Source organism: Prinia subflava, chromosome 6 (genome assembly GCF_021018805.1).
Source record: "Prinia subflava isolate CZ2003 ecotype Zambia chromosome 6, Cam_Psub_1.2, whole genome shotgun sequence".
NCBI classification, from domain to species: domain Eukaryota; kingdom Metazoa; phylum Chordata; class Aves; order Passeriformes; family Cisticolidae; genus Prinia; species Prinia subflava.
In genome coordinates this window covers 20975595-20996446 of record NC_086252.1, presented here as the reverse complement: position 1 = coordinate 20996446, position 20852 = coordinate 20975595, and the positions used below count along the sequence as shown (strand labels likewise).

The window sequence follows — 20852 nt, the reverse complement described above, 5'->3', positions numbered from 1 at the left end:
ACATAAATAAAGTTTTCTTTTTGATGTTCCTGATAATTGACAGTTCTACTGATTTTTTTAAATCTTTCTATCTGATATTTGTGATCTCTCCTTATAGTGGCTATATCTAATCTTCCATGTTGAGTTAACTGTTAGTCTTAAGCAATTTCAGTGATAGGAATTCATTACCCTTTTGTGCTTATTAAACTAACTGCATAATATCTGAGTCACTGAACTCTTCATTTTCCTGTAAAAGAATGGACAGTAGGTCTTCCAAACTTACAGTTCAGCTAGTTCATAATTTTTGTTTGCTCTGCTACTACTACAGCATTCTGCTAGAAATGCTCTCCAGACTGGAATGATGCAAGCAACCTTTTAAGAAAACACTATGTAATAAAAACAGTCACTTCTCAGTTTAAAAATTATTTACTGTATTGTATTAATAAATGGTATTTTTAACATCTTTTTTTTTAATGTACCTTGCATTTATGCTATTTCTGGCCTTTCCTCAAACTGATGATTGACTTCCACTGATGTTTAAATGCTGTGGTCCTTGCTTGAGGACTACAGTATTTATCCCATACTTTCCAGTTTCTCCATTTTAGAGGCAGTATTCCACAATGACCAAACTGCCATGCATTATCAATAATTCAAACATGTTGCAATGCGAAATTTGTCAGTAATAATCTGCAGAAAAGTGTGCATCCATCTCTTCCTACATTGGACCTGACCTCAATAGATGTTAAAACTCATGCAGAAATATGAGGCATGAATGTCTTAGCTGGAATTTTCAAAAAAGCATAGATGAAATGGGTGTGTAGATATCACTGAAACTGAATACAGTTCAGTATTCTACAGGTGCAGAATACACCCTCCATTTGTTGGGTCTTCCTCTGAAATGTGCTCCATAGGGAACCGTGGTGCACAAAAATCAAAGTTAAGCTTATATCAGAATCACAACACAATATATTGTCAGTGTGATTCAATAGAATCAGAATGGGGGAGAAAGGAATGAATCTTTTTTTTTTGTTTGAAAAACATACTGAATATTTGTTGCTATGTCAAATGTCTCAAGTTACCTTCTGTATCCACAGACTAATACTATTTACATTTCCTTTACAAAAAAACTGTATAGAATTTGAAGCTACTCAGAAATGTTTTAAAGGAATAATGCCTCTAACTTCAGATTTAAGTGTCAGCAAAAATACATGTCTTTAATGTTATCATAGAACATCTCTGTCTTATATTAATTCCCTATAGATTCTATTCTAAATCTGCTTACATCATTCCCTTTATAAGACTAGCAACTTATCAATGCAGCCATTTTACTGATGTTATACTCCATATAGTGATAACATTAGAAGAGTCATAGAATGCTGTAATCAAACTACTTTTACTTATTATGGTACTCATATTTGTCTGCTGCCAGCACCATATGATGATATGAAAGAATAAGGTTTGGATTATAATATTGGTATGATTTATTGGTGCAGTATTATTTTATTACAGTATTGTTTTTAAAGCATTTGTTTTCACTTTAGTAATTCAATTTTTGGCCTTTTATAGTAATTGGACATCTATGTGTACTGTACCAAAGTAATAAGTAGTTTCAAAATGCACAATAAATTTAGAAAATGCATTGGCAAATGAGTATGCAAAATATCAGCTACTGCTCCTGAAGTAATGTGCTGCTCTTTTGGAAATAAAGATAATTAAATTATCCTATAAAACTCATAACATGTGTTTTCATGTCAATAATGGAAAAATTATATTCAAACCTCTTAGATTTAGCTTTTTACAGACTTGCTAGAATAACATTTACTTGAGACATGAAAACACATCTGTGCAGCTTGCTGTTGGTTTGGTCATGATGTTGGAAATTTATTTGTGTTAACACATGCTATCTGAAGTGTAACTTAAAATGCAGCCACATGATTGGAATAATTAAACAGTACAAAATGTGGAAAGCACTCATTCTTAGCATACTGAAATTTCACTTCAAAATTCTCGTGTGTGGCTCAGAATATTACTCTAGTAATTTCAGCAATTCCTTGTATGAAAATATCAAAATATCAAAATATTTTCAATAGGGAAAATGCACATTATGTGGTTTCTAATCTTGTGACCTCACCTGTAGTAGAGCAATTTGGCCTTATAGATTGCAGATAAGAAGTTTTTTAGTACTACAGCACTGAATACATTCAAAATATTTTGATATACATTTCCAACATTAATTTCTCTTCAAAACAATAAAACTGGAAAAAAAATAATTATGTGGGGTTTTGTTCACAGAAATTGAATGCCTCCAGTTCATCAGAAGGCAGCACAGTTGATATTGGACTACCTCCAGAAGGTGAACAGCCAGAAGCAGAACCTGAAGAAGTTCTAGAGCCAGAAGCTTGTTTTACAGAAGGTAGGCAAAGCAAAATACAGGCAAGGTAAATAGACCCCATTGTGTTGACTTCAATGGGATTCTCTTTTTATTCAAAATCAAAAGGAGTGATTATAGTTGTAATATCTGTTTCTGTTTGTAATTCTTTCAGTGTTGCTGCCATAGATTTACTGTTCTCATGTGTTCTCTCTTTCAAAGGTATTGCAACAGATACAGAGCTTTAAATTCAAATACTAAACAAAAATGCTCAAAGAGGAATTATAAGGATCTAATGCGGTAGCACTGAAATAAGCCAAATGATTGCCATTCATTGTGATTCCTAATAAATATTTACTTTATTCTGACATCTCAAAATTTATTATCACATTTAGGGTGTGTACGGAGATTCAAATGCTGTCAAGTCAGTGTAGAAGAAGGAAAGGGGAAAATCTGGTGGAATCTTAGGAAAACCTGCTATAAGATTGTTGAACACAACTGGTTTGAGACCTTCATAGTCTTCATGATTCTTCTCAGCAGCGGTGCTCTGGTAAATTAAGTGTGGAACTATTGTGACTGTTGTGATTTCAAACAAAAAGTATTTAAAATAACAGTTAATCACATAGCTACAGGTAATAAATTAGAATTTGATATCCAATTAATGAATGTTCTAATATAAACTATATCTGCACATATTTGGCATATATTGTAGGACATGTAAGAATTTGCTTGTGGGCTGTGAAACAAATTGTTTGGTAAGTTCAAAATGTAGTGTTAATGGAAATAAGAAATTAGTTTTATCAGACTGGTGTTCACGTGTCTTAATATTGATGATAATAGCTTTTGTTTAAAATACACATTTAAATAAAAACAAAGCTGCACTATGAACTTAGCAGCAGCAGCAAATCGAATTGTCAAACTGAGGAGGAAGGTGCCAACACAATTCCATCAGATATTTCACAGACTGGTGTTAAATCAGCTGCATTGAGTAGGTATTGGAGTAATTGGTTTCTCATAGCAGGGGCAGAATATAATATTCTTGCTACACTTGGCTCAATGCACAGTGAGTCACTGTCAATGTAAACATTTTCCTTTGACAAGACAGTTCTCTCTATTTAGGATTGCTTTGGGGATTAGTATACATAGTTTGGTTTCAATTATTCCTCAAAAATTCTGTATCACAGAGTAATTTTTAAATCCCTCATATAATTTTAATATAAATTTATAACTCCCACAAAGAAAATCCTTATGTCAATAGCCGTTGCTATCTGTAGTGAGTTGACCCTGGCTGGATGCCAGGTACCCACCAAAGGGGCTCTGTAGCTCCACACATGGATAAGGGATAGAAAATATAATGAAGGGTTCAGGGGTTGAGATAAACCCAGGAGAGATCAGCCACCAAATACTGTGATGGACAGAACAGATTCAGCCTAGGGCTATTAACTGAATTTATTGTTAGCAAAATCAGAGCAGGATAATGAGAGGTAAAATAAGTCTTAAAAACACCTTCGCCCTATCTCTGCCTCCTTCCTGGCTTTACATCTTCACCCAGCAGTGCAGGTAGACAAGGAATGGGAGTTTTGGTCAGTTCATCCCACATTGTTTCTGCCACTGCTCTGGGAGAGGAGTCCTTCCTCTGCTCCAGCATGGGGTCCCTTCCACGGGCAACAGTTCTCTATGAACTCCTCTGATGTGAGTCCATCCCACAGGCAACAGTTCTCCAAAAACAGCTGCAATGTGGGTCCCTCTTCCATGGGATGCAGGCCTTCAGGCACAGCCTGATTCAATCCTCCTGGTCCTACAAGTCCTACTGGGCCCCCTGCTCCAGCATGGACTCCCCTCTCCATGGGTCAACATGTCCCCGTGAGGAGCCTGCTTCAGCATGGGTTTCCCACAGATTCACAGCCTGTTCTTGGGCATACCCCTGCTCCAGCATGGGGCTCCTCCTCGTGCTGCAGGTGGATCTCTGCATCCCTGTGGATCTCTATGGGCCGCAGGGGCACAGCTGCTTCACCATAGAGTGCACCACAGGCTGCAGGGCAATCTCAGCTCTGGTGCCTGGAGCACCTCCTGCCCCTCCTTCTCCACTGCTCTTGGTATCTGCAGAGCTGTTCCTCTCACAGATTCGCACTCCACTCTTCTCTGCCTGCAATTCCACCTGTGCAATAATTTTTTTCCTTCTTAAATATATTGTCACAGAGGTGTTATTATCGTTCCTGATTGGCTTGGCCTTGGCCAGCGGTGAGTCTGTCCTGGAGCCACCGGGCATTGGTTCTGCTGGACATGGAGGAAGTTTCTAGAAGTTTCCCATAGAAGCCACCCCTCTAGCTCCCCCCACTACCAAAACCTGGCCAGAGAAACATTATGGAAACAAGATTGGTCTTACAGTAATTTCTGTGTACTGCTGTTCAGCTCAGCTGAAAGATGGATATTGTTTGGATTCAGCTTTATGAAAATTGTTAAGTGAAAGCCAAAGTTATACTTGAGGGAAAGAGACATGCCTTATCATTATGTATATTTTTTCAATTCAATTTTTTTCCTGGCCACTCCTATACAATACTGCAAATTGTGAAGGCATATAATTATATCTTCAAAAATCTTTTTCACAGGCATTTGAAGATATCTACATAGAGCAACGTAAAACTATCAAGACCATGCTGGAATATGCTGACAAAGTTTTCACCTATATCTTCATTCTGGAAATGCTTTTGAAATGGGTTGCTTATGGCTTTCAGACCTATTTCACTAATGCATGGTGCTGGCTGGACTTCCTGATTGTTGATGTATGTATTCTTTTTCATGTTCTGTACAACAGGCTTTAAAAATCAGAATATTATGTTTTCAGGATAAGATTTCTGTTCTAGTCAACAAAAACTCTATTTTAACTGTGACGATATGGTTTATTGTTCTGTTCACAATGGAAAAAAAAATTGATATGCTTATTTCTCTAGAGATGTTTTGTTGAAATTCTCTACTTTTATGAAGTTGCAATTCTTTCTTGAAATGATGCCTTTTACTATCTTTTTTGGTGGTATAGAAAAGATGTTCTTCATCCTCTTTAGTTTTTTTGTATATGGATGCAATTTCTCAAACTATTTCTAATATTCTAATTAATTACTGTAAGTGTCCTGTCACTTACTCTGTGCAATATGAAAGGGAAATACTGCTAGGAATTTTCAGTTTCATTGTACTATTCAGTACCCTTGCACTTTTCACTGTATCATGAGGGTGACCTCAAAGAGACACTCCAGAGAACCATAGATGAGCCCCCCTAGAGTGGGTTCCCACATGACTTCCAAAGGCTGCACTACCAAGGAGCAGATACACACTGTCTGAAGGAGACCTAGTGGGAAGTGCATTGTTGTTTCACGTCTACATGCTCAACAATCTACGTAAAGTACTGGGTAGCATAAATGGAAGACTACAGGTCTTTGACCATATAGCAGATAGTCATTTCCCTTCCATCCCCAACGGCCTGACTTGTGTTTGTGTTAATAGGCATCTCTCAGGTCTACAGATGTAATTCCCATGGGATGCAAGTTAAGAATATGTCTTAAACCACCTATTTGTGCAATATGAAAAGCACCAGAATTCTTTAGAAATTGCTAAATATCTCCCTAAAACTGCAGGGATAGATCTTGAGGTCTTTACTACACAGAGCTTGAAAAACACTGTACCTTGTAAATCCAGACCACCATTGGAAATCCTATGATAAGATATGACTATATGCTCATATAATATTTTATGATTGAGTCTATACCTTTGTAAAACATGTATTGGCTCAGTCATCCTATGTGTAAATTGCCATGACAATAGAGCTTGTATTTATCAACAAATACTTAATTCTTATTTGATAATCTGTGGTTCAGTTATTTCTATGACCCTTATAAATAGCTTTATTAGTTTTCCATGTCAACCATGCCTTGGTGCAATTTTTTAAAATAAAAAAATAATATCTGAAGTATTCTTTTTAATCTTAATCAGGGCATTGAAATAAAAAAGCAAAAAGAACTATTTGGAGATGAAAGAATTGAGAGAAATTGGAGGATGGAAGGGAAGGGCATTAAATGGAGGGAAATAGAAGGTGATTTGTTTTATTTTTGATTTATTAGGGCCACTCCTTCCCAATGGCTATTAGAAATACATTTCCAAGGATTATTGATGAAAGATAATTGTATTATTTATTTTACAGCTATTCTAGTTTATTTACTCATCTGCCTGCAGACCAGACCAGCGTTATGCAAGCCAGAATTGATGAAGTGGTTAAAGGAGTCACAGGGAATGTAATGAAGTGTGGATATCCCTAACAGTGAAGCTTCTACCATTGTCTAACAAACAGTTGGTTCTCAGTCTTGATTAGTCTGGTTAAATCTGAACAGCACTGGTAGCTATGGCTGTTGAATAAGATTTTTCTGGACACTAGAAAGTTACGTTTGACCAAAAGCAATGTCTGGATGTGGTTTTTGAGAGCTTTTACATTCTCATCAAGTTCTGAAGATACCGTGGGAAGTCCTGACCTAAATTGTCCATTCCAATTCACCCAGCTTTGGGGTGTTTTGTTCTTGCATGTGACTTCATTTTTCTTTAAATCCCACCAAATGTTGACTGGTTTATGTGAATGTAGACGGCACTTTTATACCATTCTACCAACATGATTTCATCAACAGGTACCTAGAATATACTTTTATTCTACTTTGTCTGACATAAAGATTTTTCTGCATTATAGAGGGCTTCCTGGAGAAAGAGGTCCAGCCTTGAATCTTCTTGAGAAGTTCAGGGCACACATCATTCCCACCATATGTATCGGAAGGATATAAAGATGAATGAGCAATATTGCCTTTCTGTTTTTGTGTAGGTCTCTTTGGTTAGCTTAACAGCTAATGCCTTGGGCTACTCAGAACTTGGTGCGATTAAATCCCTTAGGACACTAAGAGCTTTGAGACCTCTAAGAGCCTTGTCGCGATTTGAAGGGATGAGGGTAAGACAACGTGAAAGAATCTGAAATAATGCATGCATCCACGGAAACAATGCATGCAGAATAATCAGCGACCAATCCATGCAGAAATGCTACACTACCATCCTGTATATCTCACATTTATCACTAACATATAAGCAAAAGGCTTCATCTGCTTATATGAATTCATGTGTTATTGCACATATTGTTACACTTAATGAGTCTCCTTGGCCTTTCACCATTTTTCATACTTTCATGGAGGGCCCAAGGATTTATCAACTGCATGGATCTATGCATTCTTATTGAATTTATCCTATACAAACACATCCTGCTCTAGTCAGAAGAGTTTAAAAAAACCCTCCAATATTTCCTCTTAAAAGAGTGCGCATACACCCATGTATGCATGCACACGTGTCTTTTGTACCAGTTTAGACTATCATACATAGTCTCTATCTTTTAACATAATTATCTGTGCATATGAATTGGGTATGTCTTTTAGAACTAAAAGTTGTATAATTAATTTGTATGTTAATAAGTAAATTTGCACTATTAAAATACCTCCTCTCTTTCTGTTTAAGAAAACTTCCCTAGAATGTAAGACATCGAGCTGGTTTTATGATTTCTGGTTGCTTACTGCTTTCCATATTGATTGTAAAATGTTGATTATAACCTATAGACCCCTAAGCAGCCTGAAAACATAGACTTTTGCTGGTATACTTGAGAAGTTACTGTCCCCAGCTGTTCATTATCACCGCGTCAGTTCCCACAGCTGAGACCCTCAGCTGCCTGACAGGGCACGTTCAGTCTGTCTCTGCAAAGTCAAAGTGGTTAGTTTAAATCACTTCTTTAGTGCACTGAAGTGGACAAAGACCATACATGGCAGATGTCTCTGCTATGTCTCGAAAGATCTAGCAATGTTTCTCTCCTACCAGATATGGTAGATATTTCTAGCTCCAGCCACAGGACGATGTCTGGCTTACACCTCCAGAGTCCATCTGTCTCTCTTGGACATTCTGCTGTAGTGGGCATCAGCAGATGCACCTGAACTGGAACCCTACTGCCATAATTAAAAGGGATCCTTGTGTGAGCTCCCTCCTGCAATCACTATTCTTTGGCACCCCAGGTGATAAGCTGATTAGCTAATTTGAAAGTCAGCTACAAATTGGTAATCTTCTGAAGGAAACGTCATACTCTCTGTGTGTGGAAAGTAAGGGAAGACTTTAACGAAAAAGGAAATGGGCTTTGATGAAATGTTATAAATTCAAACAGGAAATAGCATTTCTTTGCCTCCAAAAAAATTCTGTATCTTTACTAAAGCAAATTTGAAAATTTGGGGTGTTTATATCCAAGGTAAGGCCTGTGTAAATCATCAGTATTTTCTCGCTAAAACCACATTAATTGTTGGGGGTTTTTTTAATGACAACGATTAGCAAAATAAAAAACTCAAGAAAAAAATATTTCCGATTTTAAATAAAATTGCTTAAGTGGCAATTTATTGTTGCAAGTTAAAAAACCAATAATCTTGTCATGAAGGTTTATGGGTAATTGTCAATCCCATGACTTCCATGTTGGTATAAACTTCACCTACGGATTTGATCCTGATCTCCCAACTGTATCTCTTTGTACAATACCCAGATGAGAAGACTTATGAGTTTAGCAAAAAATACAATAAAAAGTAGTAGATGAAGTTATATTAATTAAGGGTAGACATGTGACCCATAATTTCGTTAGGCAATTAACTATTGAAATATTCCAATGGATGTAATGAAATCTGCCTTATTTAAAGTAATTAATTCCAAGATTAGTATCTTTAAATATACAGTTGTTCAAGTTGATGAAGAGATTAATATGAGAACATTTTAAGGTCTGATACATGGAAATTGAAGACGTGTGTTCATAACCTAATCATTCCATTGGTGTTTGTCATGTATGAACTGAAAATATGGCACTGCAGTACAAAGCATATATTTCCATAGACATTGCTCAAATTTACTTCCACTGATCATTATACTTCCCATATGCAAGCAGAACATTCTGTTCAATACATATAAAATCTTTAACTCACTGTACTATTCTCTCGGATTTGGACTTGTGCCCACTCAAAGCAGTAATTAATAGAAAAAAATTGCCCCTATGAAAAACATGATTTTTTTTCCCCCTGCATCTTCCCACCACTGTTATTGCTAGGAAAGTTATACTTTCATTTGCACTTGGTACTTCGTTAAAGTAGCCTGTGGGAATATAATTAATCTGTCCATACTCTGTCCCAAGCAGTATCACTCACTGCTATATGGTGCTAGGCACCAATACCTTTTTCTTTCAACTAGAAAACAAGGGGTTTGATGTCCTTCTTATGCTTCCCCTGCTTTCATTTGCTGTCAGGCCTAGCCCCTTTTTCTCACAGCCTTACTACCAGTAGAAGCTGGAAGGTGTCGGGATCAGTGTTTTCAGTGATGCTCAGCCATGTGTTTTGAGTGTCTTCAAATGACTCGTATCACAAGCTGGTTCTCTATAGCTTCAGGACTCAGACTAATACCAGGGAAAGTAGGTCAGCTGTAGAAATTCAGCAATTAAAGAAAGAACATAACTGGTCCTGCAGCTGCAGCAGAAAGAGGAACAAAATTCTTGGGTGTACTGAGACTGAAAGCTCGAGGACAAATATTTTCACTTCATTAACTATCCCTTTATAGCTCAAGAATCGTTCCTGATGGATGATATTATTGCATTTAAGAAACCTACTTACATTTTTGAGTAAAAGAATTGAGATAACTGTCAATTAAATAAAAAAATCTGATATATTGGGGAAAAATATATTTGATGAATATTCACAACTTGGGAAAAATGATCTTGCCATTTATTATTCCAGTCAAATTGCTGTAAAAATAAATGAGTTCATGATTTTCCAATTTAAATTAATTCAGCATTGTTATGAGACTGTTTATTAGGCCAAACAATGTCTTATGGCCTTCCAGAGTCATGTGGTTCACAGTGCTGAGTACAAGCTTGTCAACATAAGACAGCACCATTGAAATAGTCAGAAGAGATTTATCCATCAGTCAGGGAATCCTCTCTACCCAGCTACTGACTTACAACATTCTATATTACTTTTGCTTATTAATTTATAACAAGTACTGCTAAGGAGATTTTTAGTATGATTGAGAAAATACACTAATTTGTTTTAAATTTCCTCATTAGCAATAACCACTTATTAAAACACTTGATTTACAATTTGTGGGGGGAAAAAGATACAAACAAACAAAAAAGCATGGAAGATTTGGACTTGTGCACCGTTCTGTGGTTTTATAGAGTCATGGAGTAGTTTACATCAAAAGAACCTTAATTTGATCCAGTTCCTAAACTTAAATATAACAATAATTTCACTGAAGTCCTATAGGCTCTTAAAAGTATGTCTTACCCAAAAGAGGTAGTGTTTTGACAGGAACAGGGCCCTGAAAGTAAACCAGGAATTTCTCCTTTCCTTGAGCCCAATTCTGCTTTATAGTACACATGATGGTGATTCATCACCTATCTGATCTTCAGAGGGTTTATTTTCTCTTCTGTAAAAGGACAAGGAATGAAAGCCCATCTACCTGGATGACTAATTTTATAATTCATTGATTCTGCAGCTGGTATTAGTTGCAGATATAACTGTAATGCCAAAATACTTCATAGACCTTCACTACATATTTGTATTTCAAACAGAAACCATAAGTTTATTATGCTAGAGAATCTACCCTATTACTTACATTGTATAAACTAAATTAATTATATAAAATCCCATCGAAGTTATAGCTAGTGTTTTGCATTAAAAAAAACAGACTTCACTAAGTTTTAAGGATCTGATTCAGTTGTTTTGGCAAAGTTGGCAGCAGTGCTCTATATTTAACAAATTTTATATTCTTTGAGTTATTTACAGAGAGATTCAAAATAGGAATTAACTAATTTTTCATCATTGATTCCATCATTAAATTAATAATTCTCATTCATAATGGACCTACTTTCTCCCAAATTTTATTTTCCTTAGTGCTTTATTTTCATTCTGGCATGATTTTAATCATTGCTCATCATCACACATTAAATCATTTTCACATTTTTCTTTCCTGAAGCCTGATTTTTCCCAAAATTCAGTTGGGAATTAAATCAAGTCTCTTTTTCAAGTTTTATCTGCCAGTTGTCTGAACACTAACAGCTCTTGTGTGTTCAGATACCCAATAGCTCTCCTGGTTTGAACATTTCTACTTTTCTGATTCTATATGTAAACATCCAAAAGAATGTGTTTTTGTCAATGGGTTTTATTTTTAAAAGGACTCAAAGATCATTTCAATTAGAAATTTGCTCAATAATAGCTTTGAACTTGGATTTTTTTATCCAGTAAACATGTAATATTAAAAATTTGGTTTGTTTGATTCAATCAGTGATTATAATTATTATGGTTTTGCAGACATACATTAAGTAAATATTCTAAAAAGCACTGATAAATACTTCTTGTTCCTATTTTTTTTTTTAACTGGTTCTTATTTTATCCATTATTTAAAGCTACCATTTGCTACTATTTGTATTTTTTCCTTCTAATTAAGTTTGGCATTTTATCTTTTCTCTATACTGCTTTTCTGACTTGTTACTCTCAATAATTGAAGTATAACACAGGTATTAGAGTTATAATAGCATGCTACATTTGAGAGAGGCTGATGAAGCATTTGTAAGATCCTGGTGCCTGTGTCCTTACAGTGTCTCTCTTCGGTTTCATTTGTACTCCAGGTTGTGGTGAATGCCCTGTTAGGAGCAATTCCATCTATTATGAATGTGCTTCTTGTTTGCCTTATATTCTGGCTGATATTTAGTATAATGGGAGTAAATCTATTTGCTGGAAAGTTTTACTACTGTGTTAACACCACAACCGATGAGAGATTTGAGATCAGCCAAATTAACAACTTCAGTCAATGTGAGGAGCTCATACAGAACAATGAAACTGCCCGGTGGAAGAATGTGAAGGTTAACTTTGACAACGTAGGCCTTGGCTACCTTTCTCTGCTCCAAGTGGTAAGTCACCAGTCCTTAATTTCTACTTCTCTTTCTATATCTCTGTTGTTTACTTGAAACAGTAAAAAGGTTTGGTTTGGTTGGTTTTTTTTAAATTAAAAATTTTGTCTCTCAGTTCTTGGTTTGAGTTATGAAGTGTGGGATAAATCCATGATTCTACAGAAATGACACAAAGCCTAGAGGATATACTGACTATGACAAAAAATATGTAATTCAAACCCAATACACCTTAGCTGTGTTGAATCTGTATCAAGTAAACCTCTAATGCTTATGCACAAAAAACCCCCACTTTTACATCAGATATTATTCATAATAGACAAAAGCTCTTTGTCTGAAAAGATGCTGTGTCCTCTATAGTGAGATATTAGAATTGGCTTGCGATTCTTGTACATGAATAAAACATAGAATAGAAGGCAAGAGTCAGCTATTATGATTGCACTCTGCTGGTTTTTATGATGAGTACTAAAGACACTTAGTCTTCAGCTCCTCAAAAATGCTTCTGACAAGCCATTTTCCAGGAGAAGTGTGACCTAAACACCTGTGTTCTTTTTATAGGCTACATTTAAAGGATGGATGGATATCATGTATGCAGCTGTGGATTCTCGTAATGTAAGTATAGTCCCTTGACTCCATTTGTTTGGATTGTATGAGCTCCGAGATTTGAGAATGTAATTTTAACATTTTTCAGAAATTACAGTAAACATGAAAGAACAAAGAGTTACTATAATTTTGTAGTTAATGAATATGGAAACCCTGGGAAAAATACAAGAAACGACGAAAGTAGGGTAGCAGTCCTAAAGGATTACCTGTTCTGTGGTACACTTGTATCATAGTTCCTCAGTCCTACAACACACTTACCTATTGCCATGAAATACCTTTTCCTCCTCTCATTATGCACTGAGCCATTCTTTATATTTGGAAACAGACACCAATATAAAGAGGATTTTTTTTTGTAATAGTGATCTTATTTATATTTAAGACTTTGATTGTGCTCTGCAAGCTGCCTGACTCCTTTCTTTCGGGCACAGTGCTTATTTTTAATTAGACCTGTACCTTACCCTTTGGCCTACCCCTTGTTCCCTTGGTGCAAGTTTTCCTCTAGCTCTAAGCAGACAATTGAATAAACTATACTGGTAAAACTTTTTTTTTTTTTTTTTTTTTTTTTTTTTTTTTTTTTTTTTTTTGTTAGCTGCACTCACAGCAGGAGGTCTATTGCAGTATAGTGAAAGTGCATAGCTCTACCAAGAAAATATATTTAGTCAAAACATGGCTTGGATGCCTCTATTCCATAATCCCGTGCAGTTTCCTAAGCACCTGCAGCAATGAAATCTCCACAAGCCCACAACACCAGCCTCCCACAAGATTTGCAAAAAATTCTTCAGATGTAAAACTTGGTGTTTCTTGTTGTCTGTACACTCAGACAGGTGGAACTTTGGTAGTTTAAAACAACTGTGTTTTCAGTATTTATTCTACATTCATACAAGCCAGTTACATTTTTTAAAATGAAATATCAGGTTTGATAGCAAAGTCCTTTTTCAAGAATGTAACTTCTGGTAGATTGAAGATCAGTGGACTATATGTAAGAATGTGACCTTAAGAACCAAAGGTCACAGTGATAGAGCCCTAAATTCTATCCAGCAGATATTTTGTGTTCACTGTTAAACTAATGCATAGTTTCTATGCCTTTTTTGCAGGTTTTGGATCAGCCAAAGTATGAAGATAACCTGTACATGTATCTTTACTTTGTCATCTTTATCATCTTTGGATCATTTTTTACCTTGAATCTTTTTATTGGTGTCATCATAGACAATTTCAACCAGCAGAAAAAGAAGATAAGTACTTCATTGTTATTCTGAAAAGAACATTAAAAAATGCTTATTTTTGGTCCACTGATGACAACTTTATTCATAAGATTTTTTTAATGATAAGTTAAGAGTGCTTCATAGTAAATACGTTAAATTATTAAAGTTTATGGTTTGGTTTGATGAGGGTTTGATGGACAAGTGACAATCTATGATTCTCCATAGTTATTGAAATACTTATTGTCATCTTTGTAAAGATATGGATTTGAAACTGAAGCCTTAATTGACTCATAAAAAGGCTAAATTGAAACAGCTAAATTTAGCTATAAAAACTGTGCTATACTACCTTCATGTCACAGAAGGTAGTATACTCAGCAGTATAGATTTCTGGAGTTTGATAATAAACATTCTATTATCTTTATTTGTACCCTCTTTAGTCTTTGTGTTTTGTCAACACTGCCTGAAAAGGTATCAGTGTTCCAGCTGCCAAACTCAACACTTTCTGTAACTTTATACTTAATATAAAAATCATAAAAGAGGACTTTTATGTCTGTCCTAAATTTTCCAACAGATGAGAACGTGAATAAGAGCGATCATTAATATTATTTATGAGTAATGAATAAAAATACATGATTGTAACCAGTTTTTGTCTCTTGGGTTTACTTTGGAGGTCAAGATATTTTTATGACAGAGGAACAGAAGAAATACTACAATGCAATGAAAAAATTGGGTTCAAAGAAACCACAAAAGCCTATACCTCGACCAGCAGTAAGCATAAAAATATTTTCTGTCATTTTTACATCTATTTAAAAATTGGATTTTTTCTATCGTGCCTTAGGCTGAAATAAGTTGTAAGCTAAAAATAATGTGATATAAGAAAAGCCTTATTCATCTGAAATACCTTTTTTCCCCTCTTTCTTTTGCCACAGAACAAATTCCAAGGCATGGTCTTTGATTTTGTAACAAAACAAGCATTTGATATCAGCATCATGATACTCATCTGCCTTAACATGGTCACAATGATGGTAGAAACAGATGATCAGAGTGAAGAGATGGAAAACATTTTATATTGGATTAACCTGGTGTTTATCGTGCTTTTCACTGGAGAATTTGTCCTGAAATTGGTTTCACTTCGTCATTACTACTTTACTATAGGTTGGAATATTTTTGATTTTGTGGTTGTCATTCTCTCCATAGTAGGTAAGAGCAATTCATTTTTATAAAATGTCTATTTCTGTGAAAATGGAAATATTTTTGGCATGTAAAATCTATTTATATTTTGGTTCAACTTTGTCACTAGAAAGTCTTATCCATAAGATAACTGAAAGGTATAGTAAGAATTTTTTCAGCAAGAGATTTCATAAACTCCTACCTTTTTATTGGTTGAAATTATATCATCTTTATTCTAAAATCAGCAGATTCCTACACATACATGAAGGGCAATTTTGATATAAACTTACAGTGACAGTTGCAGGTGAAAGAGTCCATTAATCTTTGCTTTATCAAGCAGCAAGCTAGAAAGAACTTCAGTAAAAATGGTGTTATTTTAACTTTTAAGTATTCCTTAATACGCAAATCAATTTTGCTATTTTTGTATCAAAATAGTTATTTTTCTGCTTTCAGGCATATAATACAATGTTCAATTCTTTTATTCGTCTGTGAATTATAACAACCCTTTTTATCAGTTTGTTTATGTTCTGAATTTCTGTCATTAGTAATAAACCTGTGTTCATGTTATTTTATGTATGATTAAGAAATCTCAGTTCTCTTCAAGTATACATATTTTTTTGAATAACCTAACTAGATTACGTGGAATTTTAATACTATTGGAATTTTAATACTATGATCTTTATTCAGATTACCTGAGATTATTTTTGTTACAATTAAACAAAAGGGTATTCCTCTGATCTCAGCATTTGGTAATATATACACACTAGTTATCAGTGTGTCCTAAAAAAGTATGCCGAACACAAAGGTTTTGTAAAAAAACCTGAATTGCTAATTCCTAAAAATCTGTTTAAGTATCCTACTCTTCCTAAAGTTCTACAATCCTTGTAGAATATATCTTTAGCAGTGGTTTTTAAATGTAATAATAATCTTTACTGATTTAACTTCTTTTTTTTTCTAGGTATGTTCTTAGCTGAGATGATTGAGAAGTACTTTGTATCTCCCACACTATTCAGAGTCATCCGTCTTGCCCGAATCGGTCGAATCCTGCGCCTCATCAAAGGCGCCAAGGGGATCCGCACGCTGCTTTTTGCTTTGATGATGTCTCTTCCTGCTTTGTTCAACATTGGGCTGCTGCTCTTCCTGGTCATGTTCATCTACGCCATATTTGGCATGTCCAACTTTGCCTATGTCAAGAGGGAAGTTGGGATTGACGACATGTTCAACTTTGAAACGTTTGGCAACAGCATGATCTGCCTGTTTCAGATCACCACGTCCGCTGGCTGGGACGGTTTGCTCGCCCCAATCCTCAACAGTGGGGAGCCAGACTGTGACCCTCATAAAGATCATCCGGGGAGCTCTGTGAAAGGTGACTGTGGCAACCCTTCTGTTGGGATTTTCTTCTTTGTCAGCTACATTATCATATCCTTTCTGGTGGTGGTGAACATGTACATCGCTGTGATTTTGGAGAACTTCAGTGTTGCTACTGAAGAAAGCGCTGAACCCTTGAGTGAGGATGACTTTGAGATGTTCTATGAAGTCTGGGAGAAGTTTGATCCCGATGCAACACAATTCATAGAGTTCAGTAAATTATCAGATTTTGCAGCTTCCTTAGATCCACCTCTTCTCATAGCAAAACCAAACAAAGTCCAGCTTATTGCAATGGATCTGCCCATGGTGAGCGGTGACAGAATTCACTGCCTTGACATCTTGTTTGCTTTCACAAAGCGTGTCTTGGGGGAAAGTGGGGAGATGGACGCCCTCAGAATACAGATGGAAGATCGGTTCATGGCAGCCAATCCTTCTAAAGTCTCCTATGAACCAATTACAACCACACTGAAACGAAAGCAGGAGGAGGTGTCTGCTGTCATCATTCAGCGTGCTTACAGACGCCACCTTTTAAGGCAAAAAGTCAAAAAAGTATCATGTATATTTAGTCAAGATAAAGGTAAAGAGGAAGATGATCTGCCCATGAAAGAAGATATGATTATGGATAAACTAAATGAGAACTCCACTCCAGAAAAAACAGATATGACCCCATCCACAACCTCCCCACCCTCTTATGACAGTGTAACAAAGCCAGACAAGGATAAGTATGAAAAAGACAAATCAGAAAAAGAAGATAAAGGTAAAGACAGCAGGGAAAGTAAAAAGTAACATAGAACACTGTTTGTAATAAACTGTTTACAGCCTGAAAAAGTATGTATTTGTGTCAACAGGACTCCTGTAGGAGGTACATGCCAAACTGTCAGTTTTTACGTATATAGATATATATATATAATTATATATATATAAGGTCAGTGCCTATAGCAAGACAGTGACCTCTCGTCATCAAACTGCAACTCTGTAAAACAGGGTAACATCTTGACAGGAGGTTGTTGTTTTTAGTACCAGCTGACACTGCTGAAGAGATGATAAAATGGCCAACCAGACTGTAGGGACCAGTTAAAAAAAAAAAAAAGGTGCAAACCTATGAATCTCTGTGTTTAACATGAAACACACCGTACAAAAATTGTATCCACTGTTAGCATTTCAACAGTCACATTTGCCATATTTTTACAAAAAAATCAGTGTTGGTGAACTTATCATTTTTTAATTCACAGGTTGTTTACTATTATATGTGACTATTTTTGTAAATGGGTTTTATGTTGGGGAAGGGGGTATGAGGACCAGGTGTTCTACTCTCGGATTCTCTATAATGTACAGACAGAAGTGATTTGCATGAAGGCATGCTGCACTTGTAGTTCATGCATGGGAAAACATGACGTCGCACAAAGCAGCAGTCTGACTACTTCCATGTTTCAGGGTGGCTCTGTATGTTGAGGTGCTTAATAACAGTATCCATCCAGTATCTCATCCAGACAACTCTCAATGTGCCTGTAAAGTCCCATAGAGTCTACAATAATAGAACAGATGTTTTATTTTTTCATAAGTCATTTAACAATAGTTGAACAATCTCTGCATAACAATTCTACCAACAGACATGGAGTCCACTTCTAAGTATTCTTCTGCAGAAAACAGTTTACCTGACCTTGGGAAATTGAGTTTACCAAAAACTTAAGGATTATGAAGTTGTTCTGCTTCACCCTGCAGTATCATTTAGCCATCTTCTGCTCTCAGCAAGGTTGTCATTATATGTGTTGATTAAAAAAGTACCCTCTATGTAAATAGTTATTTTATCCCGTGGTGCATGTTTGAGCAAACAAATAATGACATGTGCACAATATTTATTGCATCAAATATGTACCACAGTAAGTGTAATTTGCAAGCTCTCAACAGCTAATATGAAATATTCTGTACCATTATAGATAGTTTGGAAGCTATCACTGATGCATGTTTATCTTGCCTTTGCTGCTGTAATTTTACTCCTTCCACTGTTAAGTCTAATATGGGAAGCCATAGCTCAGTGGTTAAGTGAAATAAATTGTTCAATTGGTCATCATTCTTTCACGACATCAAGCAATAGTTTGGAGTTATTTAAGAGCTTCTTGCTTTGCATTCTAAAATTTTAAGTGACTACTGTACGGTGCATAGTCAGACTGTACAGGATATGTTGCAAACTGCTTAATCTGTTGAAAACTACATGGATAGAATTTTCTAAGAAAATATAAATACTGTAAAAAATACCATTTTATTTTATTTTTCAGCGTTTTGTACATAAAATAAGAAATGAGAATTATCTTCAGGTTGATGTTACTGTCACTTTTATTACTTTCTATCCATAGCACTTTTTAATTCAAGAACTTCACAAAATAAGAAACAAAGGAAAGAATGGGGTAGCTTTAGGTTTCTGCTTTTTTATTAGTACTGTATTTTTGCACACATTTTAATGTGAAATAAGTTTAAAACTGAGTCCAAAATGCACTTGCTTCCAAATAGATATAACTTGTCATTGAAATGTGGTGGGGAGGATTTGTTTAAAATTCTAGCACTGCCTGCATCAGAAGTCTCAAGGTAGTCTTTTTATTCATGAAATCTTTACCAGTGTTTGTTTACATAGACTATTCTTATTCTTGTTGATTCATGCTGCACTAGAACTGTTCTAAATATAATATGGGATCCACAATGTTTTTTTTTTTTTCCCACAGGAATTAAATAGAAAACTTGTATAATTGATCACATCAGGACATTTTGTGTTTCTTACACAAGCAAAATTCAATGTTGACTCCTCCTTTTACAAAAATATTGACTTGTGTGTCGGTGAACTGCATGCAGGAAAATGCTATTACCATAAAGAACAGTAAACCACATTACAGTTGAGCCAAAAGAATAAAGATTTCATTTTTTATTGTATTTAATGGTTTTGTCGTTGTTTTTTTATCCCCACTAAAAACTATTGGGTATCAAGAGGTGCTATGAAAATAAAATACAAATATATAAAGTCTTAGAAATAGATCTTGAAAAGTAAAACAAAAAATTGAGGCTGTATGCTTTCTGAAAGATCTTAAACATGATTTACACTTACACTCTTGAGGTTATTGATCCTGTTCAGGATCCTAGTAGGGTAACATCTAAGAGCTCATGATGCTTCAATCCCTTTTTCATATCAGGTATTCTGAGACAACTCGAAAAACAGGTATTAAAGGAAGTTTCTTGCTACCAAGGCTGTAATGTATGTATCATATCAATTATATTTTACATTTGAAGCGAAAAATTATCTTTGTGTAATAAAGAAAAATTATTTATCTCAATATTTTCTAAGTATTATTTATGAATTTGGGCTAAGATATGAGAGCCAAATTTTTAGGTAGCAATCATATTTGAGTGTTATTTCTAAGAAGAACTTTTCCCTGTTGTAAATTTAAAGTAATACCATGAAGGTTACACTGAACAAATTAAAAGCACAAACTAACAATCATCATAGATGTGCAGATGTGGAATTTATCAGATCCTCTGACGAGTATTGGGAAAACCAGATGTACCCAGGGCTCTGTGTGATGTGGAACTCCAAGGTTTCAGTGTGCATCCCAGGAGAACCACTTGCAAAGGGAGCAGTGCAATGGTGTGTGCCTTTCATCTGTTCTTTCCACAATTTTCAACCACTGATGGTCTCTTGAGGTTGTTTCCTCTAAAAATGACTATTGCTACTCTCATGTACTGAGCTCTTAGGCTGCAGTGTTTCACTTAGATTTTTCACCTCAGCTATAAAAAAACAATTGTCAGGACCGTGTAAGATAGGGAGAGGTGAATGAATCCAAAATCCAACATATTCAAAATCCAAAAAGTGTAATTAAAGGGCAAGTTTCATGTTGGCTTGGTTGGTTTTGTGGAGAGAAAGGTCTTGAAAAAATTGCAGGTACATAAGTAATGTATTTGTCTGACTTAGACTGAAAAGAATCAGTGTGTGTCTGAGAGGGGTTTGTGCTTACCAGAAGACTAGCATAAAGAAAGAAATTATTAATTGCCTCAAACAACAAGCAGCTGTGGTTTTCCTTGAGTACCCCTGCCTTTGTTGTTTGTTTTGTAAACGGATGTGTAGCTGTGCTGGACAGCCCTGTGACAGACACACGGGACACCGCCGCTGCCCGGGCGGGTCCCCACA

General features: G+C 35.5%; 1 protein-coding gene across 14 annotated transcripts in view; it reads left to right on the top strand.

Moving 5' to 3' along the window:
- Positions 1 to 18405, top strand: part of SCN2A (sodium voltage-gated channel alpha subunit 2) — a 54734-nt gene extending 36329 nt beyond the window's left edge. For 10 of the 14 annotated variants that reach the window (XM_063400603.1, XM_063400599.1, XM_063400596.1 and 7 more), the window contains exons 17-26: positions 2272 to 2392; positions 2743 to 2897; positions 4957 to 5130; positions 7203 to 7325; positions 12060 to 12341; positions 12897 to 12950; positions 14036 to 14173; positions 14807 to 14911; positions 15073 to 15343; positions 16272 to 18405. In XM_063400603.1, the coding sequence (XP_063256673.1) occupies positions 2272 to 2392; positions 2743 to 2897; positions 4957 to 5130; positions 7203 to 7325; positions 12060 to 12341; positions 12897 to 12950; positions 14036 to 14173; positions 14807 to 14911; positions 15073 to 15343; positions 16272 to 17467 (2619 nt within the window). In that variant the 3' untranslated portion in view covers positions 17468 to 18405. The remainder of the gene's footprint in view (positions 1 to 2271; positions 2393 to 2742; positions 2898 to 4956; positions 5131 to 7202; positions 7326 to 12059; positions 12342 to 12896; positions 12951 to 14035; positions 14174 to 14806; positions 14912 to 15072; positions 15344 to 16271) is intronic. The other 4 variants (XM_063400601.1, XM_063400602.1, XM_063400605.1 and 1 more) reach the window with 2 other exon arrangements.
- The last annotated feature ends 2447 nt before the right edge of the window (positions 18406 to 20852 follow it).